Below are 26703 nucleotides of genomic sequence, written 5' to 3'. Positions count from 1 at the left end.
GGAAAGAGGCCGCCTGTATTTATAGTCGTCCCATCATCATTAAGGGTGACCCATCAGGGTGATATGACATTCCACCACCTATTATATGCTAAGCCATTTTTTTTTATTTTGCGGTGAGAACCGAAAAGGCCACTCAATTTTGTACGAAAAGGGTGGAGAAGAGCCGCCTGTATATATAGCCATCCCATCGACAACATGGCATTCTGCCTATGACCGATTGTTGCCCTAAGAGTGGAGAGGCATGATCTAGAGCTTGAGATAAATACTATTGTACCACTCCCCCCAACTCTTGCCTTTGCTTTTTTTTTTTATAAAAAACAATTTTAGCTTGATTTTTACTGGTAGAGACTGTAAACCTACAGACTGCAGGTCTAAATGGATAATTTAGGTTCGAGTCACATCGGATCGAGTCGTTGGATAAATGATTTAAAATTGACCCCAAAAAAAATGGATCGAGTCAGCTCTCTGAATCAAGTTGAGATTCAGCAAACCCAAACCCGATCTGAAAAATAGAACGAAACCAATTTTAAGACCCGACCTGACCCCATAGGTCCTCCAAATTGGGTCGAATCAAGTCTAAGTGAGTCGAATTGGGTCATAAGTCAATCAAACCCATTTGCAGCCTTCGCTCCGAGACAAGGAGATCCTATCTTCACAAATCATCTCTTCATTTAGCACTCCTACTTCTACCAACAGCTACTACAGATAAATTGGTGGATTCATGGATAATGAGACACAAATTTACAGTACATATAACCAGACACCCTACTCTCTCTTCACAATATACAGTAAAATGGTATGTGGTCCTATTACACTTCCATTCCACAACACAAGGCATATCACAACTTAGAGACAGGTAAAAAGAAACACTGTTAATGTAATTATGCAAGATCTTCAGCTAGCCTGAACAGCATTTACTTTATCAGCCCCCACCACAGAGGGCTCCAGAGCATTTGTCATATTGTCCGCAACTTCCCTTCCCATCAGGGCATTGCAAGCATGATTCCCATCAATTGGAGCAGGTGGACTGGTCCTGCCAGAACCGCAAACTGAGGCAACTTCTACAGATTGCGGCGGTGTGTTGAAAGCATCGCAGTGTGGACAGTAGTATGTTATGTGAGGAAAATCCTCTTTCCTGACTAGTCCTGAATATCCAACCACAGAATCAATTACTTTGCATCCAATGGAACAAACAAATGTTCAATGAATTACCATCAGGGGAACATGATATTTATTTTACGCACCATTATGCATGTGGCAGTTGCCACAAATGAGTGCATAAGACTCTGATGGATCGTCACCCACAAGCAGTGCAGCAATGCGTGCAATCCATCCACCATTGCTAGGGCTTGAACCTTTAAAATGTTCAACAACCTTCTGAGACTGAATTGGCACATCTTGGCTGTCACCCCTGAACTCCGTGGAAATTTCATTTACCACCTGAGTAGTTGTGCTCCCAGTATAATTGCTTCTTGGATGAGATTGTTTCCTATTCCGCAGCCCATCAGATTGCACCAGCTCAACAGCCTTGCTTTTTGACAGCGAATCGGTCTTAGATTCATCTCCAACATAAACTTTCAAACCAGAATCTGCCCCCAATTTAGATGCTAGAACACTTGCTGCCGCAGCCTTTGCAGTAGGATCAAGGTCATATTTCTGGACAAAGAGGCACCAAATAAGTGGAGTTAAATATAAGCAAACCAGCACCATATTAGTCGAAGACAAGAACAAATGGATCCAAGCTCTCAGAGACTTTCATTTTTAGCCAGTCCGAGCTTCCGAGACTAGATCACATCATAGGTTAACAGAACATTAGCATTAAACAGGATGACTGAATTAGATAGTATAATAATGAGTTATGATGGTCATTTATCAATCCCAATTTCATGATTATGCACAAGATATAATGTCAGAAATCAAAAGCAGGAATTCAACTTGGAAGTAGTATACTAAATAACAACATATATATTGCATATAATATGCAAGCACAGATCCTGACTTCACAAAAATGATGAACAGGGGAAGGAAGAAAGGAGTACATGACCAACTTTAGCTAATCACCTGAATAAGTTGTTGTGTTGTGTAATAATTCGTTCTTTCTTTAAGCTCATCAATCTTTTCTTTCCTCTCAGCACGTAGCTTTTCAAGCATTTTCTGGTCCTTGCGATCAACTAACAGCAGGATATTATAATCATAATCAGTTATGAGTGCCGAATCACATCAGTATCCCAATTAATCATACAACATAAACAACTATCAACATATTGTAACACATCCACAACTATCAACATTTGTAGTGAATCAGCAAGCTCCTTAAAAAGCATCTCACAAACCCGAAAGAAAAATAACTAAAGACGCCAATAAAATCTATCCATTCTCAGGAAATATGTCAGCAGAAGAAACTGCTGAAAGGTTAAATTACACATGAAAATTATAAAGAACTCTATAAATTTTAAATAATATTCAGTCATTAGAAATCTAACAGGATATCAAGTACAACAACACATGCAACAACATTCTGATAAGAGAAAATTACAATTCTAAGAAAACAGAAATCCCATAAGATACCTGAAGCAAAGAAACACTAAGGCAGAAACCGAAGAAAAGTAAAAGGTAAAAAGGAAACACTCTTCACATATTGTTAGGTCCATCAAAGAAAATTCTGCATAAAACAGACCAAAACATCTGCATAGCCATATGCAGCACCAAGGAAAACTCGTTTAACATCTTGCAAAAAATTGTCACAAGACATGTAACTCAGTAAACTAGTTACAGGCTGCTACTTAGCCTTGCCACCAAGATACAATATGGTGAATTATGTTATCAGTGGAAGTTTCAGCAACAGATGGTAAAGAAACAGAGCCTTTTGGGATGGGATGATCACATGCAATGAAGAATTAGCAATAGACTAAGCAAAGCAAGGGACCCCATTGAAGAATCAGGAAAATAAAGTGTTAAAAGGTACAGAAGCAACCCAAGAAAACTTGAACGGAGACATGAAGATGGATCAATTTTTTTTGTATTCAACAAGGACTTTATAAATAATAATCAACACAAGCCACCACAATAAAGCAGGAAGGATTGTCTATTGTGGATATGGTTATTTCCGTTGGCTTGCAAAGATGTAATGAAATAATCCTTCTACTAGAGGCAAGCATTTCACCCTATAATAAATAAACATCACAATCACAACCATCTAGCCTAAGAAGACACCAGTAAGATAGGCTAGCATTCTTAAGAGGGAAAAGAATCAATAAAAAAGAAAGCCAGGTCAAATTTTGTCAAAACAAAAATAAAAGAAAAGAAAGACAAAAAAATAATCATGATCGACTAAGCATAATCAGGAGGTTGCTTAAGAATAAGAAAATTGGACACGGCAGAAATGTCAAGAATACAAACTGATCCTGTACATGGGGATGCCGTGCAAAGATAGCTTATTAGCCACATGGACTGTCCAACCAAACTGAAGCTTCAGGTGATGTTGTAAAACTGAAGGATTTATCAACCCATTTAGATTCCTGCTGACTATAATAAATATCACAATCACAACTATCTAGCCCTTTCCCAAGTATTCTTAACATAGAAAAGCCTCTAACATACCAAAATCTCATAAACTTTAATATGAAGATCTTTGTTCACTCAGATATAAAGTTAGAGCATCTCTATAGTTGTTAGAAAATTCTGTTTCATATACATTTTGTTTCTTATGAAGTTTTGCCAAATTGTGGATTTCCATCTCCATCAATTAATCCTAAATGATAAGAATGATATCATGGTTACGATTGCCCTAAGAGAATGGGGAGTCTGTCAGTTAGGTATTCCCAAGATGTTTTAGAGTCAATTAATCTGCCATTATCATCTATCAGGGATGTAATTTTTATGTGATACAATTAGATTTCTTTTGAACATATGACCATGATGCATGGTTGAATACTATTACATCACTGAGGACCCAAATATTTCTAGAACATCACCTTTTTGGCACAACCAACATTGACACAGGTTATGCTGTTTATGGGAATTGTGGACATGTTGACATCTCCACAGTATTTTAAAGACATGTTCAAATAATATATGGACACAAGCTCCATGCCTTTGTTTAAACTGAATGGAATATTAATTAAGATGATAACAACAAAAGCCAGGAGAATGCTCCAGCACAAAGGACGAGCAATGACTGACAACTTTATTAATACATAAATCCTCCTGTATTTTGCAAGATTATATTTGAGTAAAACAATTTTTGCCAAAAGGAGTTGAAACTAGAAAGTAAATTGACAGAAGGAAGAAAACTCATTTAAAATGGTAAAAAGCAGTCAGACAGATAAATTTATATAAGGCATGATTCAGCAGAATACAAAGGAATTAGATAGTTAATATGGATTGTCAAAATAGTTTAAATTAGCAGTCAAACATCAAAATATGCCATATTGTAGGTTGAATGATATTCCTAATAGATCATGAAGGATGAAGGACCTGAACAAAATGAGGTCAGAATTTACAATGTGATGTGTTAAAGTACAAAAGGAAGCATTCTTCAGAAAAATGCATATTATTCAAATTTTGAATATGTAATGCTCTTTAGTAGTAGAGATACGTAGAAGAATTTTCTGCTTGAGAATCCTATAAAGGCTTAAACATGTCAAAATACATAATTTTTTTCAGAACAACAAAAATATTTCCATTAAATCCCCCTTATGTGTCAAAATCATTTACAAATTCAAATTTCCAAGCCTCTAAACACCTAAGCATTTTTGGTGCATTGATTTGAGTCATAACATTTGGTATTGAAGCTAGCCCTATGTCCAGAGTTCGAGCCACAGAATGGCCAATCTAGAGAAAAGGCTGCCGGAAAAAAAAAATACCTAGAGCGAGAGCTGCCTATCCTAGTGACTACAGTGTAGCTGCCATAGGGAAAGGGCTACCCGGTTGTCCTCAAGTGAAAGTTGTCACATAGCAAGGGCTACCCAGACTAGAGTGAGAGCCGCCATAGAGTGGCCCACCAGTGACATCAGATATGGAGCATGATGGTCTACTACATATCGGGTTAAGACCTAAGTCTAGCAAACCTCTAATGCTAGCCATTTTCGGTGTTTTGTTAAGGTCAGGGATTACCAAACCGTACCGAACTAGCCAGTTCAGGATATATCAAACCCTAACAATCAATTACAAGCACGGTTCAACCAATCAAATCGAGGCTGGTTAAGAAGGCTCGAAGGCTCAAAGAGCTCGGACTTTCCTGATGCCCTTGAATGTTGAAGCCCTCACCTCCCTTCTCCTCCACCAGCCTTTATCCTCCGATGGCACCATTGGACAGCTTCTCATCCATGTCCGATGATGATGACATCAGACCAAGTGAATCCTCTCTCTCTCTCTCTCTCTCTCTCTCTCTCGGTCCCCATCACCAAGTTCCGAGTTGTCGGATGGCTCAAAAATCTCGAAGCCCTCGCTTCCCCTCTCTCTCCCTCTCGCCTCCTCCTCCAACCTCTATCCCCTTGCAAAGCCCTCGTCGGCCTCTCTATCTCCATGTCTGGACTATCTCTCTCTCTCAGGTGAGTCCGGAGGCCTCAACCTCTCTCTCCGTCTCCCTCCTCCCTCTCCTTCTTCTCCCCCCTCTCCCTCTAGTTCCAGTACACCGTGATTCAATATGGTACATACCGCTATCATACCATACCAGTCGTCGACCAATACGACTCTCGGTACCGGTTCAACGATCACCGATTAGGATCATAACATTTAGCATCCTGTAAAGGCATGATGCATCAAATATGCATACATGTTTTTGAATGACACAAAAAAAAAAAAATCTGTTAAAGCCCCTTGTGTGTCAAAATCATCACAAATTCAAATTTCCAAGCCATGTGTCCTCAAGTAAGCGTTCATATTTATATTGCATATTGTTAAAGAAAACAAAAGTTTTGGACCAAACAAAGATCTTGGAAAGGCAATCTTCTTGCTGACATAAAGGTACTCTCTATGGTAAATCAGTTCGACCAAATAATACACAAGACAAATATATATATATATATATATATATGTAATAAATATTAAAAACAATCTACAGGTAGATGAGAAATAGAAGATCACTAGTAAATGTGAAGGTTAAATAACAATTCAGCTTGAGTTTAGAGTTCGAGATATTTACGCATCCTTGTGAAGCTTACAAGTGTTGAATAGATAACAGAAGATAAACCAGGCAAAACAAACATAGGCAAAACTCGAACTGCCCTCATCTGCCAGTTCAGATCTAGTGATCTTGTCGTCATAATAGCATAACCCACTGCTACAACCTGAAAAAAGGAAAAAAATTAAGAGATATGAGAAGCATGGTTCCAGTGGAAAATGCAATCTATAACTAAATAGGAAAGCATATACTTTTCAGAGAGACAAAATAAATACTGACAACACTCCTGAAACAAAAGAATATATGGAAAATAACCAGCCCTACTTCGACAGTGGCAACAGCACAAATTGTCCTGTAACAAGTGCTTGTAACCATGCTTTTAAAAGAAACTTAAAAAAGAAAAGAAACAGCAATTGACAAAAGAAAAAAAGAAAAAGAAAATCCACAATATAGCATGGTCTTCACCTAGCTAGGGGGCCAACTAATTTCCAGTATTCTGATATTAATATCTGAAAATCTGCATAGACTAATATCTTTATTTCCTGCCATTGTGCAGAGCGGATGAAAACAAGTCTAAAATATGTCCCAGCAACACAGAAAACTAAGTTAAGCATTTTTTAAGAATTTTCATCTAGACCACATATAAACTTTGCTATTATAAAATCAAAGACGCCCCTAAAATTATCAAATATGCCATCTTGAGTACTCTTAAAATTACATTGAATCTCATATAAAACACTGACAAGATCTTTCAACTATGACAATTCTCGCATTATAACATGGAGAAATATACAAACTAGCTTCGGTAAGTGCAGAATTTCTCTATACACCGTCATCTGGAAGTAGGTATATCAATGACATTATGTACATGTCTGCTATTTGATTATTCTCTAAAGTAGTAATGCTTGACAAAATATCATCTAACAATGGCGCAGGCAACCATCTCGATTTCATCAACTAAATCATAAGACAAGCGTATTTCATTGCTTACCCAGATAACAAACAAATTTGCAAACTAGGGAATCACACCATTTGCAGCAAAAGTGAATAGAAACGCCTGCACTTTCTTATTTTTGGTGAAAGGCCCCATTAAACTTAGCCCATCCTTTCCCATTTGTTCTCAGCCTAGAATCCATGGGCTACAGCTAAGAGAAACATTACCAAACGCTGGAGCATATTGCAACTATCTAACCTCAGCTATTCCAATGATGTTTCAACAGCTGTTGCCAAGTGTTTATCAGACCCTGTCTTGGCTTTCTCTTTAGACAGTACAAAACTGGGAGGGGACTGTATGATCAGGATGAACTAAAACAGTCATTAACAAGAACTAAAAAGAATTTTAGAAACAAAAATGTCCTAGCCCATCTCGGTGACCATCCCAACGCATCCCAGGTGTCCAGAAACAACCAGGACAGTTGGGTGATCTTAGTTCAAGAAGGAACCGGTGTTGACATCCATCTTGGATACCATTTTCTTCCTGCAATGGTACATACTGGCACGACATGCTGCTACTGTCTAGACATGAATCCTTGGTCATTGCTATCCAGGCTTAATTCAAGAATAAAGAGAGAACAAAAACAAAAAACAATAACATGAACATTCTCCAGTTTTGGCTACAAAGACCAAGAGAACATAAATATCATTGAGAATATCACTAACTGATTCCACCATAAATTTCATTGAAAGATTGTTTACAATTTCATGAAGCCACTAATTGATTCCCCATTACTCTTGACCAATCGTATTATCTACAGATGGTTCCCTAGAATAACTATGACCGATCAACAACTAACTTGTAAAATACCTATAGGTAATAGATTAAATACTCATTTCTTTTATAATATCACTTGCCATCCGAGAGTCTTCAATTTATCTTATTTTTTAATGTTTCCAATCCTTTTCTGATTTTTTTGTGAACTTCTTAAACCCTATCTCCAATTGATTCCTTGTTACCAAAATTGCTTTCAAATACTTGACTTTTGATTATGACAACCTTGATCAACCTGTAGATTTATTAGTAAACAATGATAAAGCAGAAGTGAAAAAGCAAAATAACAGGAAAACAAAACAGGAGAAACTGAAGGTTGGCTTTAAACACACTGCTCTTGGCTAACAATGTATATCATGACTCCCCATTCCAATCTGGCCATTGATGCACTCCAAAATGTCTCAAAAGTGAAAAATGTCCCCACTATATTCTCCATCATTGACAGCTGATTTTATGCTGAATTTTTCAAAAAATAACTCAGAAGCAGCACAATGCGAAGCTGATACTAACATAATTTGTTGATTATATGAAAGAACATAGCTTAGACACAAGATGGTAATGCAAATGTGCCAAACAAAAGAAATCAACATATTAGCTTCAGAACCCTTCTACCTAACATCATATCCATACCAGAATCCTTCATTTCACCAATAGATGTGTTCCCTCAAACTTTATAAGCCACAAATTACAGATCAATGCCTTCCAATTACAAAGTCAAAACTCACAAATATAATCTTAGGTTCAAGAAGGCTCGCATGCAATTGCATTTGTGGTGTGAGATCCTTAAAACCAAAACAGAAAGCACCAATTTATAATCACTGTTTTTCACTTCTGCAGTCATTGTAATGTCACTAGTGCCAAATACAGGAAAAAGAAATACAGATTCTTGGCCTGCAAGGGCCCTCCTACATGTGATCTATATAGATCTTTCATCCTCTAAGTTTTTCCGTCTTCAATTGAATTATTAAAAGATATATATAACACACTACACCATTTTAGCAAACTTTAAGTCACAAACTAACATCAAAAAAACACTATGCAAGCAAGCAAAGAAGCATATTACATTTTCAATCATAGCATACCAATCAAACATGCTACAGAATGATTCTACACTATGTAGGACCATATAGAACAATGCATCACCTTCTAACAAACATAGATATGTGCCATGTAGGTAAGGCGAGGGTTTGCCAAACAGACCTACACCAACCCGAACTGGTGTGGAACCAAGTCAGTTTGGCTGCTCAAACAGAATAGATGCAGATTGGTCTGAACCAAGCAAAATTGCCCGATTTTGCTAGGTTCCGCTCAATTCTGATAGGCATCTGCTGGTTCCGCAGAATCGATTCCCTTTAAAAACCCCTCCCTTTGCAAACCTATCTCAAACTTTCTCGTTCGCCCTCTCTTTCTCTCAATCCGTCCATGGAGTCTGCTAGGGACCAGTTCTAATAGGCATCTACTGATTCGGCAGAATCATTTTCTTTTAAAAACCCCTCCCTTCCCCAAACTATCTCGAACTTTCTCAATTGCTCGCTCATTTTGTCTCTATCAATCCACCCATGATGGCTCTTTGCCCTCCACTTAGGCCACTGGTAATACGCTTACCATGGGGAACCTTGCATCTGCCATCCACCAACCCCCACCGTGACCTCCAGCCTTTCTCGATATTCTCCATCGCTTCACCAACCATCGGCCCCCTCCATGATCTCTAGACTTTGATTAACGATCTCCAACACCGATTTGCCTCCCCTTATCTAGTAGGTCCTTCATCCCCCTTCTCTCTCCACCTTCTTCTCTTTCTCGTTTGCTCACTCTTGTCCACACCTAATCGGTACTAGCATGCATACTATGTATTAGTATGGTACAATACAATACGATACCATACTGACCTGGTACCTAACTGGTGCAGGTCATGGTACCAGTTTTACAAACCTTGGTAAGGGCACAAATCATATTGTAATATGATGAAGCCCATCAAGACAAGCATATTCAAAATTAAACCCAAAATGATGTGACCTTGAGAATAAGACCAACGTGAGCTTGGGTTGACACTTTGAAAAGGAAAGATAAGAGAAAGTAAGAACATGAGGATGAATTTGGAATCCACCACAATAAAGAAAATGTTTACATTATTGAATAAGAAATCATCGTAACATAATTTACATCATTTCTAAAGACATCGAAATGACACGAAAACACAATTTTAAGAACACGATACTTTCCTAATCCATTCTACTACTCAACAAAGAATATTTTGATAAATATATGCTGAAAGCAGGATCCTAAGATAAACTACTAGTTTCCAACAGGTAATTAAGTCCGAATACCATATTTTCAGGAGTTCTGAACCAGCAGGGACTGACGAATATTTACCAGTAATAACTTTCTATTAAATCTAGAAAAGGAAAACAACCTAATTTACAATTTATGATGTCCATAAACTATTGATATATCGAACTTGCACATATTTCTGCACTTGTAAGAGAATCCTACACTATAATTGGCAGCAAAGGCTGTTGAAAATGATACAAATCATAAGCACCTGAAAATGATGGAATTAAATACCATCCAAGTAAGTTAATCAAAATGATTGCTATTTTAGTAGTGTTTTTTAAGCAAAGATTGTTGACATTAAGATTCAAATAGTACGAGAATTGAAGGGTCAAGTTTAAAGCAATTTTAAGTAGAAAAATAGCAATAGTTATTGATATAAGAATTTGATAGTTCGAGGCATCTAAAAATCAAAGCAGGAACATAATACTGAAGCAAGTGCAACACCAAAGGTAAAGGTTACTATAAGGCATTATATGATCATTGCATTGATAATCGACCAATAAGATTATAAACTTGGCTTACGTAACCAACAAATAGTGCTAGAGACTGGCATTTTAACCTTCCATGAAAAAGAAGCCAAAAATTTTGTAAATATACTAACAAAACTAACAGATCTATATTCTCAGTCTACAAGAACACCTCTCTTAGATAATACAAAGGAAAATCACCCTAAACGTACTTGCAAAAATGAGAATCTCACTGTAGTAGTTTAACTACCAATTTAGCAAAACTCTGTTAATTCTACAAGATCATTTTCATAAACATTTCAAGAACAAGAAACCACAGAAAATTTGTTAGTTGTCCATTTCAAACAAAAACCCTTAATTACTTGCTGCCCAAGCTGACTTAAAGAATTGCTCAAATCTAAGGCAACCATGCAATGGCAATTATGGTTTTTAATGGGCATCTCTAGGTCACCAGCATAAGCCTAAGCTTGAAAAAAAAAAACTAGGTTTGACCTCCGAACTCAAGCCCATGAACTTCAAGCAGAGCTTCCAATAAATTAGAGCTAGGTCCAATTTTCAGCCCAGCATTACGCAGGAAAACATCAATGTGTGAGGCAACTTGATACAAGATCTGCCACACCGATACCAGGACCCATACCAGTCGGCGCCCGGTACGGTTCGGTACTGGTTCGGTATCATACCGAATCGATACGGGTAGGGCGTGCTGGTTCACGGACCAGCACGTCCAATTTTTTTGGAGTTTTCAAAAATATTTAATTGGTAATCACTCTTTTTGAACTATTTCTATGAATTTAAGTCTAATTTGATGTTTTCTTAATGTTTTGTTGATGTTTTTTTGATGTTATTATGATCCCGATTTAATCTATATGATGCATCTTACTTTAAAATGATACAAATCATAAAATAAACAACATAAAATATTCTCAAATCAAATAGTGATGTAAAAATTAAAAAATAATGCAATCAATTATATACAATTAAAGTCCAACATACATACCGATATCTAAAATCGGATCGAGTGGCGATGCCTCTTTCAAATGCTGTTGGAAAGACCCGAGAGGCCTTCCCAATGCCCATCTGATGCTTTAAAAGCATCAATCAGGTGGCAATAGTTTGAGGCACAATAGTTTGAGGCACAGTAACAACTCGATTTGGAACCAGGTTGACTCGGTGCGAATGAATTTGAGTCTGCACCGAACTGACCGGTTCCGGCAGGCTCCAGTCGGTACGGAACCTGTTTCGGCCTGTTTCGGTTGGTAAGGAACCGGTTTCGGCCTGTTTCGGTCGGTAAGGAACCAGTTTCAGCCGGTGTTGTGGGGGTCCCAGCCAGTGCTGTAGGCCGGAACCGAAGAGATTAGCCGAACAAACCTAATTTCACACCGGGTCGGCTCAGCACTACCCAAACTGGGTCGAACCTAGAGGTTCTGGCCAGTGCTGTAGGCCGGAACCGAAGAGATTAGTTGAACCGACCTGATTTTTCACCGGGTCGACTCAGCACTGCCCGAGCCGGGCAGTTCAACCCGGTTCGGCAGTCCTTGACTTCATACTTAGGCACCTATCCTACGCTAGGTCAATGATGTTGTTACAATGCAAGGCCAAGATCGAGTACCTTCCCTAAGCATAGCCTGCACTATTTAGCATCCCTATCAAAAAGGGAGTCCTTCACTGATCAACTGATTAACTTCTTGTGCACCTTAAATGAGTATCTGCCAAACACTCTTGAAATAAATTATGCTCAAACACAAAATATGGCAACTTTATTTAAGCCCATTTCAATCAAGTAAATTGTTATATTAAGGGTCCAGTTTGGATGTCAGAAAATCTTATTGATCTACTAAGATCTTTCAACAAGGCCTCTCTTTTGAGAAAACCAACAGAACCAAGTGGCAGAAATAAATAGGAGGCAGACAGCGTTGGCAACTAATCCTATTTTTTAGGGAAAAGATAAAAACACTTCTCAAATGTGACTTATGTTATCCTCAAAATTTAAAGATTAGTTGCTCCTCTAGCTCCGCAATCTCTCCCTCATCCCTCATAAAGATCCCATTTTCAACACGACTTCCAATAATAATGCCCCACCTGAAGATCTTATCAGCCAATAAGATCTTCTGACATCCAAACAAAACCACCTACATGCATCAAGAACCAAACAATTTTATACCCACATATTCACCATATATGGGAAAACAGCAAAAACATTAAATTTCACATACATGCAAGTTATGCATCCAACAAAAGTCCCCATGCTATAATGAGGAATTAAACATTTCATATGAGTCAAAGGGTTATCACAGCATCTCAAATTATAACACTACCTGCTACTTTAAAGTAGAAGAAAATATTTGTTATATAGGCACAATAGCTGGATCCAGATTTTGAGATGTCGGATGTCAAACTCGGTAAGGGAAAGATCAGAAATAAAGCCCCTCTAAAAAAAACAAAACTTCTAAAGATCTACAAGGAAATGATAATTGTAAAATCAAAAGTGCAAAATTCACTGAAAAATATGACACATCATTTTTGAAAAATAATGTCAGACAAATAATCCTCTTCACGTAAGCTATATGCCCTGTCTTTCTATGACAAATGATAGGCATCTACTTGCGGACCTTTGATTTATTTTACCACACTTGCCTAAGAAAACCCTAGGGTTAAATGCAAAACCATCCTATATGTAGAATAAGTATTAGCTGAAGATTGCAAAAGAATATGAGTCACCTGCTTTGACCTCTATGCCACCTGCTTTGACATCCACAGGAACTCGAAAGCATTTTGAATATAAAAGACGTCCAAAGCATTATTACAATCCACTATATTATAGATGTTAGTTCTCAAAAAGTGAAAGGATGTTCCAGCTATCTATTGTCCAATACTTTAAAGTGTCATGTATTCTGACTATACAAGCATAGTCACAACAAATCCACCATATTCATGATTTTTCAGTAAGAAGTAGTTGCACATACTGCAAAACAAGAAAAGGAAATTCAACAAATTTGGTGAAATTCTAAGTGTCTTCACTTGTTATTCATGGCCATAAGTGAACACCAAAACTCTAAATTTAATAAATATGCATTATGTTTCTGATCAACATTCTCAGAGAGAAACACATTACATTAGAAATTTTATCACTGATCATAACTCATTTTGAAGTAGAACAACAAATTTCACTGATGAACCATTAGTGTTAAAAGGCATATTTTACCAGCATAGCATTCTTTATATGAATACCAAGATTTTCAACTTACACAGTAATGGCAATTCGAAAATATCTGTTTAGCACTTATTCTTTGTGAAAAAGCTCATCAGCACTGAAAGTCCTCAGTTAACAACTTATTTGCCTATTTCTCGGGTTAATTGCTTCACTTTAAGCATCAAGAACTATTTTTCTCTTATAATAATATCCATTTGACGAAAGAAGAAAACATATTTAACATTTTAAAAAGTCATTAATCTATAAGATAATTGCATCTTTTGGAATTTCAAATTTGAATAGCCAAAGATGTTTAACATGCCTACTTCAGAAGCCATAACTTTGAATTTTTTTGTATTGTCAGGAAAAACTCATTATTTTGGAAGCCATAACTTCAGAAGCCAGAGTCCATTTCAGCTATATGGCACATGCTTTGGGAGGCAAATCAATTCATTGTGTTTGGCACACCAAACAGACTTGGTTTGACCAAGTTAACCTAGTCTGAGGGTGGTCACGGCAGGATTAGGAATATAATATCATAGTTTTATTTTATTTACTCCCAAGTTTTAATTTAGCCTTTGAACAAATTTTATTAAATCCATGGTTTACAATACCTGAGTATACCAGTCCATACTAGGCATACTGATGCATATCCATAGGGAACCAATACCTTGTACACCTAGGGCCATCAAATGAGCAAGCTCTTCATGAACAAGTCATGTTTGGTTTAAAACATGGCGTGATACTAGCTTGCTCAACAAGTAAACGAGATGAAGATGAGCAAGAAATTTGAGCTTGAAACACAAGAAAGATGAAAACTAACTAGGCCTAGATTGTTCGTGCTTGGCTTGATATAGCTTCAAATACTAAGGATAGAACTTTTTATTATTTTTCATTGTATGTAAAATTAAAATTAGCAACTATCTTTCAAAGAATGTATTTCCATTGTTACATCTTAATGTAATGGTTGCAATATATGCAGTACATTGTAGTCATTTGATCAAAATCCAAAGGTTAGGACCAATACGAGAGCTCTTACGATGCTATATGCACTCTAGGCACTTGGATCATAATTAATTAAAGAGCTTTTAAGATGCTCTAGTCCACTCCTCCTATCTGTCTCTAACACTCCACAGTGGTGCACTCCCCTTCTCTCTTCTCTCTGATGAAGGATCTATTTCTTCCCTCCAATCCTCATGGCTCTAAGCCTACACATTCCTCCCACTTCTCTCTCACCTACAAGCTCCACCACAACAACTCCGACTCCTCTACAAAATCATCTATTCACCATGAAAGCCCACGTTCATTGACACTGGCCTTCAGTTTTACTTATATTCTTTTCATATTTATGATCCTAGCCTTGAGGAAGGTGATTTTTCACAACAAAATATTGATCTGATTATCCTAGTCTTGCCATCCATTTCAGCGGCTGCTAAGATTCTCTTCACAATCTCTGCTATTTCAATAGGGAAACAATGTCATTTTAAGTTGAAGAGAGCTGATCTCAAGCCCGCTTAATGTGAGACAGTGAAGGTCAAGCTCCATCCTCCAAGCTTGAATTGAGCTTGAGCTGAGCTCAAGCTAATGTTTTCAAATTTCAAGCCAAGCTCAAGCTAGCCTTAGCTTGCTTATGTTTGGTTTGTTTGCAACCCTAAGAATGTTTCACAATACCAACTGTTGATACCACGAACCATAATATACCAACACTGTACCATTTGGGTATTGGCATGTGAACCGAAACTGGCACTGTAAACCTTGATCAAATCAACAGTTAAAACCAAGCTTCAAGAGTTGGAAGATATAAAGCCAATATACATATAGTAAGAACAACGACAAGAAAGTTTTTGGATACATCAAGGAATGATCCTTGGTTTCTTCTTTCTCTTCTTTTCTATAATTCTTGCTATTTCCTTGGTAAGACTCAAAGTCTCTCTCTTACATATTTGTTGTGTAGATCTTAGTTTTAATTTCAAATTTAAGTGGAAATTATAGATTTGAAAAAGATTGAGATCATCATGAAGAATTCCAAATTTGACCACCTCAATCTTTTCTGCATCGAAACCTCCTCTCCTTGATGAAGGGCTAGGATCATGAGATACAATTTTCATTTTAATGATTCAAGCCTCATCCAGTTACTTAGAGTATCAATGAAGTATATTGAAACATGAAAACTATCATTTGGTCCAAATTTGTTTATGTATTAGGTGTGTATTTGTTTAATATTTTATTAGAGTCATGGCCATGGTCCTTGCATTGCTAAGCTGTCAAGCAACTTGGGCCTTGAGTTACCCGGCCATCAATTTACTTGGGCAGTCAGTCACATTTTTTAGTGTGTTTTGTTACATGCTAAAGTTAGGGTAGGCCATATGTATCGAGTGTATGAACTAGCTAAGAGGATAGGCTTGAATCAAGTAATGGGTTTGCATCATTGAGTAAGAAAGTTGTTGCTTCCTCTTATCCGTCCCTCTCTCTGGCCTCACCCTCACTCTCTCCTCTCTTGCTCAAGTGCCTTCTCTTCTTTACCATACTCTCTTCTCTCTATATTTCCCTGATTATCCCAATGCACTAGACCCATGCATGCATAGCATGCCATCCCCCTAACTTGTCCTGCATCATTTTTGTATCAGAGCAAAAGGATCATACACTATTCATCCTTATTTCACCTTCCTATTCTTCCGTCGGTTGTCTTTTGACATGTCACCAAATAGTAAGCTAAATTTGACAAAGGGTATCAAAGCTAAAGGGTCCTATTATTTTCTTCCTTTCTCCCCTAGATGATCTTTTTATCCTTCCTCTTTCCCCTCATCATCATGTTAACAAATGAAGGGTTAGGTTTCAGGATTGATCTTGCATCAACTAAAGCTTTTTTGCAAGCATATGCCATAACCCAGGGTGTTGTGCAATATATCTATCTAGTTTCATCATATCTGACCCTCAATCATCAGCAAGCTTCTGCACATATTCTTCCAGTGCAACCACAGATCTATCAACATAAAACAAATCAAAAGTATTGCATAAAAATATCCATCAGATAAGAATCTTATGATCAAAGATCAGTCCATAGAATGTCCAAGAAGCAATTGAGCTTCAAATCAAGAAGCTGCAATTGAAGATGCACCATGCTTAGAGAACCTCGATAAGAAAAATGAAGGCTTTGAAGATGAAGGCTTCGAGCACTTTCTAATTCATTAAGGAATGGATCACCATCTACAAGGATTGCAATTGTCTCAAAGAACTTCAAAGATCAGTTCCTCACCAATTTTGCAGATTTATCAATGGTGCTATCAATTGGATAATCAAAAGTTTCATGGTCATTGATCGTAGAAGTATAGAATAATCAATTGATTGAGTAATTGCAAGAAAATTTCCAGTTGGCCTCCATCATCAAATATTGGGGATTCAACAATGAAGCATAATGATAGACAGCATCGAAATGATCTCGAGGACAAGATCAATGCAGCAGAAGAGTATGATAAAGTTAAGGGCTAGGATCATAGGACACAAATTTTCTTATAATGATTCAAGACTCATCCAATTACCTACAGTGTCAACACAATATATCGAAACACGAAAACTATCATATGGCCCAAATTTATTTATGTATTAGGCGCATTTTTTTTATATTTTATTAGAATCATGATCCTTGGGTTGCTTGGCCTGCCTTAAGTTACTTGGGCCCCAAGTCAGCTTTTTAATGTATTTGGTTATGAGTTCCTCAAGTTAGGGTAGGTTGTATATATTGATTGTATGGAATAGCTAAGAGAATATATTTGAATCATGCATTGTATTTGTATTGTTGAACAAGAAAGTTGCTTCTGTCTCTTATATCTCTCTCTCTCCTCTCCTTATCCTCTCTCCCCCCTCCTTTTCTGTGTCCTCTATCTCTAATTTCTTCTTCTATACACTTTTCTCCCTATTATTTGATTTCCCTCACCCTTGAAGCCCATCTACACATAGCAGGCCATCCTCCTAAATTATCCTGCATCACACACTCCCACCACCCCCCCCCCCCCCCCCACCCCCCAATGAGAAGGCAAAAGGAGAAAAATATGAACAATATGCAGAGTAGCTTAAAGTTTAGGATTAAGGATATATACGACTATATTTATTCTATATTTGCTCATGCATGAGGCACAAATTAATGAAGCAAAGATTCCAAATAGTGGTTGAAGTAGTTGATGCAATAATCTAATCATCATTCAAGCAAAGAAGCTCCCGCATGGCTGGAAATTTAACAAAATCCTCCACATTCATGTCCTTACTAACTATTCTCAACACACTAGTCGTAACTTCTTTGGCTAGAATATTAGTATTATCCAGTTACAGCACAGATTTCTTCAAACTTATTGCAGCAATGAAAATGAAAAAGGATGGTGTCAAAATATCAAGTAGTTTTGTGTTTTTATGATTTAGAACATAGTTGGCATTCATGCATGATTAATAGAGAAAAATATCTCAGACCATGCTCCGGAGTCCAAATTAAATTTTAAATAGAGAAAAGGTTGGAACCGGCCTTTATATAGGTTAATTACATCAGTTCTGTAAATCTGAGGTGGTCTCAATACAAATGACATCGAGTTCAAACTAGCACTGAAAGTTAACAAAAAGTGCACCACAATTCCAAGTTTGAAGTGTTTTCCTCCATTTATCTCGAGAGGTTGTATCTCACATGCACAAAACTGGTCATAGAGATGCTCCAATGGTCTGTGGAAATGCTAACTGTGCAGATATAGAATCGTAAACCAGGCTATTAATGACAAATAACACTTTTTATATCAGGTTTTCCAGACACAAAGGTGAATTCCTAATCAAGAATGAAAACGATCATACTCGTTAATGACTATGATCAACTTTCTAAGAACATATTGCAGATTTATTCATTTTATGACAATGTAAGAGGAAACATGGTTTTTTGGCAGATCTCACAAAGAAATTGAATATCAATAAGAGCAAATAAAACTGTCATTGATTAAAAAACCATGAACAACCCTTAGTGAGATTTCAATGTTTTGTTAACCCTGTTTAACATGGTTCCAGAGTCATCTTCATATAGCACATTGGAACACTTCGTTCTTCAAATGATGTGTGGTTTACAATGATCAGGCCATCACTTACATATCCATGCATAGATTTTATAGCTACCAAAACACAAAATGGTGTCAGATACTCCAGCAAATATGAAATCACCTAGGATGATGCCTCAACTTTTAAATCAAACATTGGTTCATAACTAGTTTGACAATCCTTAGGACAAACTTTGTGAAACAAATTGATGAAACCAAAAGGTAAAGGATATAGTGTTGGCAATAAGGGAACAGGCTTTTTTAAGGACACAAAACAAGCCCAAAAGACATGAAAGTGGGTGGCACTTTGCTCATTGTCACAGCTGATTGACCATGGAAGTAGTGAATACAGATTCAAGAAAGAAGTCAAGTGGCTAATATCGAGTTTTCGTACTTATAAAAGTGATGTACCATATCAAGGGATATGTTGGGGGTTCAAAGCTGAAAACATTACAGCACTGCAGTTTTTTAATGATTAGGAGTCGTATTTGGAGCCAAACTATGGAATACAAAGAGCTGGCTATAATAAGTTGGAGAGAATAGGTGTAAGCATCTGAAGAAATCATTTGTTAGTTGTATCCTGAGTATGTATTATATCTTATAGAACTTCAACTTCAAACCTCTAATTCCATTCCCAGTAAATCATTTGGAACAACATAGCCCTAACTGCTTTTCTTTCCTGACATCGTATTCAAGACTCCACCATTACAAGCTTTTCCCATAGAACATTTGGCCAGCAAAAGCCATAATGACCACAAGACACCCATCTGAAATCAAGCTCTAGAAGTACAGCCAGTGCACTCTGTTAGCTAATTTTCTAAATAAGGAACCAAAACGCTATAAGAAGCTATCATGATTCTCATAAGCAAGCTCTTTCCTTTTATTTTTTCGTATCTTTTGTCATGCCTTATGGTCACAGCAACTGCAAGTATGAGCGCAAAATTTAAAAGAAATCAAGAAATTTTCATACTTGAGCACCAACTACCTACCTGACGAATACTACAAACCAAACACAGAGTCTTGAAGCAACTCACAGCATTAATTATGAAATTTCGAACTCCGAAAATCTCAAACAACTCCACGAACGGAAGCACTGGCCAACGATGGCATCAAGAACGCACCTCAACGATGACGGAGAGAACAATAAGATTCCTGACCATCCTCCTGGACGACTGAGCCCGCCGCTTCATCCTCGCATGAACTGCGGCCTCCTCCTTGGACAAGTACTGCAGCCTCTTCTCATAGTCCTCACTCCTCACTCCAAAGATCCCCCTCCAAATCCGGGAGAAGAACCCCCTCCGCTGCTTCTTCGCCGCAGCCGACGACGACGATGACGAGGACTTCGCCGGATCCTCCCCTGCAGCCGCGCCGGCATCATCCGCCATTCCCCTGAAATCAATCCAGAAACACCACAAAAATCGAATCCAATTCGCGTCAAACGACTCCCGATCAAGATAGAGATCGGATCTGGAATTCTTGAACAATATATTTGGATCTGTGAACAAACCGAGGGGTTTTATAGGGATCGGATCTCGAAGGACAGGGAATGCAGGGAGAGGAGGTTCCTCCTCTCTCTCTCTCTCTCTCTCTCTCTCTCTCTAGATTGAATTCTTTGGAGCGTACGAGTCGTCGCTCGATGGTTCTGTCGGGGGATTAACAAATATATAGAGCGGCCGAGGTAAAAATTAAATGGATTTTAGGTTTTCTGAAGCAGAGGGTTAGAATCGCTTCCATGAAATGCCGCGCCCCTTACGCTTTAAATCTTTCAATCAAAACTGTGAGGCCCAAATCTCTACCAAATACGTCGTTGCCATGCGTCACTCCATTGGTCACTCGCGCACCAACCAGCGCCGACATCTTATATTGCACCAGTACGTGTATCGAGGATCTGTTTGGTACTCCAGTTGTGCCCCATAGGAATTCCTTTCCTTCCACTCCAAAAACGATGCCTTTCGGGGAAAGCTTAAAAAGGTCGAAAGTTCTGAAAGGCAGGAACCGTAGATGGGGCCCGTATTTCCATATTTTAACCGTTTCCCACCAACACCAATCCGTTTCGCGTTCCGTTTCCCACGAACAAGGAACAAGGGAAACGTTGACGTGGGCGGTCCGTTGGGGTGCAGAAATGATCGGATATGATGTTGAGGGGTGGCCCGGCGGGAGGAGCGAGAGCCAAACGAAGAAAGACGTACAGGCGTGGCCATAAATAAAGAAGCGAAGGTGGGCTCCGCCGGTTCGGTCTCCCTTCATTGAACGCATCACGTGGCAGGTGGCCGGCCGACTCCAGAAGGTTCTCATGATCAACCCTTTATTTTTTTGAATAAAATATATAGCCTTAAATTTTGTTTTAATTTTGATATATGATCTGAAATTTTATTTTAATTTAAATACTATCCAAGGGTGGGACGCTCTAGTGCAAACTAAGTTGAATATGGTTCAAGTCAAACTATAAAATAGCCCATAATTTTCTCAGGTTTTATGATGCTTAATTCAGCTTTCGTTTCCATTTACGTTGAAGGATTTAAATTTTTGAAATTAATTTTTGTTATATCCAATGAGGCCAGGTTCTTGGTGATCAATGAGTATGGGTGAAATCTGCATCTATAATCCACTTACTTGCAAAAAGATATCATATGTTTCTGTTGGGGGAAAAAGTGGATCACCCGGAGCACATGGTCAAAGCACCGAAATCCGGTGGCGAGCGTGATGACGGCAAGCATGTTCTCGGCAATCATGACCTCAGCGCGCACGACCTCAGCGTTCACGATCTCGGCAGGCACAATCTCAACAAGCATGACATCAATAAGCACGACCTCGGCAAGCATGACCTCGGCACGTATGGTCTCGGCTGAGCAAAGCCCGATTGACCTTGAGCCGACCCCGACTCCACCAACAGTCCAGTCGGTCTGCCTAAGAAAAGGACTATCAAATCCTCCATATCCAGGATCAAATCCCGCAATCCTGCCTCAACGGCTGTCAACATTTGAATTCACGCAATCTCAACTGATCATCAGCTAGCCCGAAATCTCGGACCGTTTAAGGTAACTCATTTATTCGCACAATCACATCCGATTGCATATAACCGCTACACCTCCTCCTATAAGAAGGGGAAAGCTCTAGGGGGGACCTTCTCTCCTAACCAAAAATATCTCTCCATTATCTCCATTATCTCCAAAACCCCTCTCTGACTTAAGCATCAGAGGGCCTTCGCCGGAACCTCCAGCCAAAGGCTTCTTGCAGGTCCGCCGGAGACAGCCGCCCGCCACCGCATCACAGCCGGAGCTCCTCCTTCTCGGTCCGCGATCACCTCCGAGTCTAATTTCCAGCAACAGTTAGCGCTAGAGGAAGGGACCGAGTCGTGATCATGAGACTAAGGAGCAGAGGGGCTTCTAATGCCTCCAGACAGCGTGCACCAAGCCTGGGCCGCTCAGTCCAGAACCCACCACCGAGGCCTCCGACAGATCAAGTTCCGCAGATCCAATCTAAGCAATTTAACATGCCGGTGCAGCAAGTCCAGGCACTAGCAACAGCAGTCCAAGGCCTGCAACAAGTGGAGGCCCCTCTTGTACTGCCTTCATGGGTTCATGTTCGATCGGCACTTCTTCCAGATGGGTCTGTGTCCCAAGGTCGGGATCCCCATGGCTCTTCAAGGATCAACAATGAAAAACGGCACCGTCACCAGGGTTCTACCCAAGCATCTCTCCGGAGAGAGCTGTTAAGGAGCCACAGGATAGAAGGCCGCAGCCTTCGAAAATCGGATCAACCCTGGATCAGTCAGTACCGGGACGGACCACCATGGTGACTTTCCAAGGCGGAGAACTTGACAAGAAGGTCGAAGAATTCGAGCGGCAAATTGAGGCGCGAGGGCGACCCCGATTTCACTACCAAGTCGCCTTTCTCTCGCCTAATCGAGGACAAGCCAATCCCACCAAGATTCAAAATGCCCCAGATAGAGCTCTACAATAGGACCACCAATCCTTTGGATCATCTAGAGAGTTATAAAGCTCTCATGGCACTGCAAGGATTCTCGGAGGCTCTGTTGTGCAAGGCTTTCCCCAGAACCCTCCGAGGAACGGCCCGACTTTGGTTCTCCGGGCTAAAGCCGAGCACCGTGCTCTCCTTCGAGCAGCTAGGTAGACAGTTTGCTGCCAATTTTGCCACCAGCCGGCGCTAGCGGCGAACGTCAGATTCTCTTCTCGACATAAAGCAAGAGGAAGAAGAATTCCTGAAAGACTACATCGATCATTTCACCGCCGCTACCTGGAAGGTCTGCGAGCTCGACCAATCGATCGCCATATCAGCTTTAAAAATAGGAGCTCGGTCCTACAAGTTTCTCTTCTCCATCGAGAAGAATTTTTCTGCCGACTTCACGGAGATGCTGGCCCAAGCTCGGAAGTATGCAAAGGCTGAAGAGGCCATGGCTTCATGACGAGACACCGCCGAACGACCCTCGAAGGGGCAGAAGAGGCGTCGCGAGGAATACGACCGCTCAAGGAGCCGATCACCTCGCCGCGAGAAGAACTTGCCTCGATTGAGGAGTCTGCCTCGCCCGAGGCTGCAACCCCGACCGAGATTACGGCTTCGGCAGAGAACACCACCAGGGAGGTATGGAAACTATACTCCCCTCACTGCTACTTAGTCCGAGATTCTCATGGAGATAGAAGTGATGAGAATGCAAAATGTCATATTTTTCTTTCTTAATGTTTAGTCTTGTATACTTATTTTGTGCCTAAATGTACTCATTATTCTTATATTTTGATTTAGGATGCAAATGGAAATGTTAAGTACAAAACGAAGTTAATTGAGTGATTTTGGATAGTTTCGATATTGCTTCGTAATCTGAGCATAACTTTCTCATCCGAGCTCTGATTGAGATGATTCAAGATGCTGTGGAATGCTACGAAAATGCTCTACAACTTTCATGTTTTGAGTTTTGATAGATACTGGCTTTATCAAGGTCAAAAGTGGTCTTAAAGTTGCTGCATGTCCTTAGCCTGCAATACATGGATTTGACTCGGTCAATTCTCAGAAGTTTCCAGATTTGATGCACGAAAATCCCAGCTGGAAATACCACTTTTCCAGTTATATTAGGACTTTATTTTATTTTTCATAATTAGTTAGATTTGAATATTTGTTAGGAGATTTTTTTGGAAGGGATAAAGGTGAAAGAAAGGGGGCTCTTTCTCTTTTCTTTGGGAGGACTCCTCTTTCTCTTTTCTCCTTGGAAGTTTTCATCCATGGCTCTACATGGCTAAAGCTTTTATTAGTCTAAGGAAACAGAAGCCTCGGAATCAATAAAACTGTGAGATCTGAATTTGTTTTCATTGTTCAATTTATGCTTTGATGTCGAATGTCCTTCTGTGCATATTTTCATGATTGTTTTCCTTTAATTACTAGGAGGCCTACTAGTTTATTATCATTGCAATCTACTGCTAGGTTAGATATCAAATTCGTAATTATTTGATCCCTCTAATCTGTGAAGCAACTAAGATCTAATAATTTACTGCGTCAGAAATTTTCAGATCTTAGGAAAAATACTCGGTTAAATCAAATGCAACCGCTTGTGTTTGTGTTGTTTAGCTTCATCGATCTCTCTAATTCTTAAGGCTGCTACTAGATTAAACCTTTAGCGCTTGTCTTGGGTTGTTTAGTAGTTAGAGTTAATTAGATCGTTTGTTTTTAATTAACTATGACTAAGAAGAGATAGAAAAATATTTCTAACGGTGGACATTCAAAGTGTAAATTGATATATCCTTGCATCAATGATTAGTTGTAAAATTCCGATGGTGGATGTTGAATTAGGCCAAGATTTGTTCTTTTGATTGATTTCAATACTTTAATCTAAATTGTTCTTTAATTGTTTTATTGTTTTCGTTATACACAAACCCCCCCCCCCCCTCCGTCCTTGTTCAAGTTGCATGAAACTAGGCTAGATACTCTCCGTGGAAACGATCCTTACTCGCACTACTACATATATATTTTAGGAGTATAGGTTTTATTTTTGGTTGCCTGCGACAGCACACCAAATTTTGGCGCCATTGCCGGGGAGTGATTCTAGTTGATTTTTGTGCTTCTTGTGATCTTTATTTCGTGCTTGAAATTTTTGAAAAAAAAAAGAAAAATCGTTAGTTTTCGATAGTTACAGTTTCAGCAGAATTCTGATTTTTGGTGGAACTAGGCCTTGTTACTATAGTTTTCTGAAAGTAAACGACGTTCTGAGCAAGACTAGTTAATCCATTAGATTACTAGCCCCACCCTCTCGAGGCCAAATTCCACTGTTTTATAGTTTTTTTTAGGCATTTTTGTGTTTTAGCGTAGAATTTTTATTTATTTTCATTACTCTAATTTTTTTTCTGATTTGTTTTTCATGGTTTATTAGAGTTTTCTTGATTGTTTATGACTGTAACTCGCTCTTCTAATCAAGGTGATTTGCAGTGTGATCCAGAAATAGAGAGAACTTTGTGCAGGTTGAGGAGGGAAGCTCGGAGAAATTCTGAAGTGAACGATCTAGCTCTTGATTTCCTATTTGCTAGCGATTCTGATTTAGAAGAAGAGGAAGTCATGGCTGAAAATCGAACTTTGAAAGAGCTTGCTGCCCCTAATTTGAATCAACAACCATTATGCATAACATTCCCTACTCTAGATGCTACTACTTTTGAATTAAAATCTGGACTAATACATCTCTTGCCCACTTTCCATGGCTTTGCAGGTGAAGATCCTCACAAGCATCTAAAGGAGTTTCATGTGGTATGCACGAGTATGAAACCCACAGGGGTGACCGAAGAGCAAATTAAATTAAGAGCCTTTCCGTTTTCTTTGAAGGATTCGGCTAAGGATTGGCTCTATTATCTACCATCTGGAAGTATTACCATATAGAATGAGATGAAGAGATTGTTTTTAGAGAAATATTTCCCAGCTTCAAGGGCGGCCAACATTCGAAAAGAAATTTGTGGTGTAAGGCAGCAACACGGAGAGTCCCTACACGAATACTGGGAATGTTTCAAGAAATTATGTGCAAGCTGCCCCCATCATCAAATTAGTAAGCAACTACTTATCCAGTATTTTTGTGAGGGCCTTCTACCCACTGAAAGGAGCATGATTGATGCTGCTAGTGGAGGAGCTTCGGTGGATAAAACTTCAGAAACCGCGAGAAACTTGATTGCAAATATGGCAGCCAATTCTCAACAATTTGGCACTAGGCTTGACCCTCCATCTAAGCATGTTAATGAGGTAAATATTTCTTCCCTTGAACAGCAAATTGCGAGTCTAACTTCTCTTGTTCGTCAAATGGCTGTAGGTAATATGCAAAAAGAAAAGGCTTGTGGGATTTGTTCGGTAGTAGGACATCCAACTGATATGTGCCCAACTCTTCAAGAAGAGCCCACTGAGCAAGTGAATGCAGCGGGTGGTTTTCCTGGACAACCTCAAAGGAAGTATGAACCCTATTCGAGCACATATAATCCGGGATGGAGGGATCACCCCAATCTTAGTTATAGAAATCCACAAGTAAATCAGTCCGCAACTCAAAACCGTCCAAATTTTCAGCAATATCAGCAGCCATATCCTCCGAGACAACAACCGGGCCAAACTTCTAATTCTGATATGTCTTTAGAAGATATTGTTAAGACTCTTGCCACTAATACTTTGCAATTTCAACAGGAAACAAAACAATTTCAACATGAGGCGAGAGCTAGTATTCAAAGTTTGGACAATCAAATGGGCCAGATGGCAACCGCAATTAGTCGGCTAGAGGCACAAAG

At 39.0% G+C, this 26703-nt stretch overlaps 1 protein-coding gene across 1 annotated transcript; it reads right to left on the bottom strand.

The window, feature by feature from the left end:
• Nucleotides 1-700: 700 nt before the first annotated feature.
• Nucleotides 701-20929, bottom strand: LOC103721919 (uncharacterized protein At2g24330-like). The gene is made up of 6 exons (XM_088717889.2): nt 20454-20929; nt 20068-20335; nt 6146-6290; nt 2062-2171; nt 1245-1656; nt 701-1145 (listed from the first exon to the last, which is right to left on the bottom strand). The coding sequence occupies exons 2-6, from the start codon at nt 20329-20331 to the stop codon at nt 895-897; spliced, it is 1182 nt and encodes a 393-aa protein (XP_088574015.2). The 5' UTR covers nt 20332-20335; nt 20454-20929; the 3' UTR covers nt 701-894.
• Between the last annotated feature and the right edge of the window lie 5774 nt (nt 20930-26703).

This window comes from Phoenix dactylifera, chromosome 3 (genome assembly GCF_051530095.1).
Source record: "Phoenix dactylifera cultivar Ajwa chromosome 3, Ajwa_hap1_PhDact_Kaust_v1.1, whole genome shotgun sequence".
NCBI classification, from domain to species: domain Eukaryota; kingdom Viridiplantae; phylum Streptophyta; class Magnoliopsida; order Arecales; family Arecaceae; genus Phoenix; species Phoenix dactylifera.
This window is presented reverse-complemented; position numbering and strand designations above follow the sequence as displayed.

Bases quoted from the DNA above. Each gene is read 5' to 3' on its own strand.
- LOC103721919 (XM_088717889.2), bottom strand. From the start codon at position 20,331: ATGGCGGATGATGCCGGCGCGGCTGCAGGGGAGGATCCGGCGAAGTCC. The intron at 1,657-2,061 runs GTGATTAGCTAA...CTCTTTGTCCAG, and splicing joins CAACACAACAACTTATTCAG to AAATATGACCTTGATCCTAC. The intron at 1,146-1,244 runs GTGCGTAAAATA...TTGGATATTCAG, and splicing joins CAACTGCCACATGCATAATG to GACTAGTCAGGAAAGAGGAT.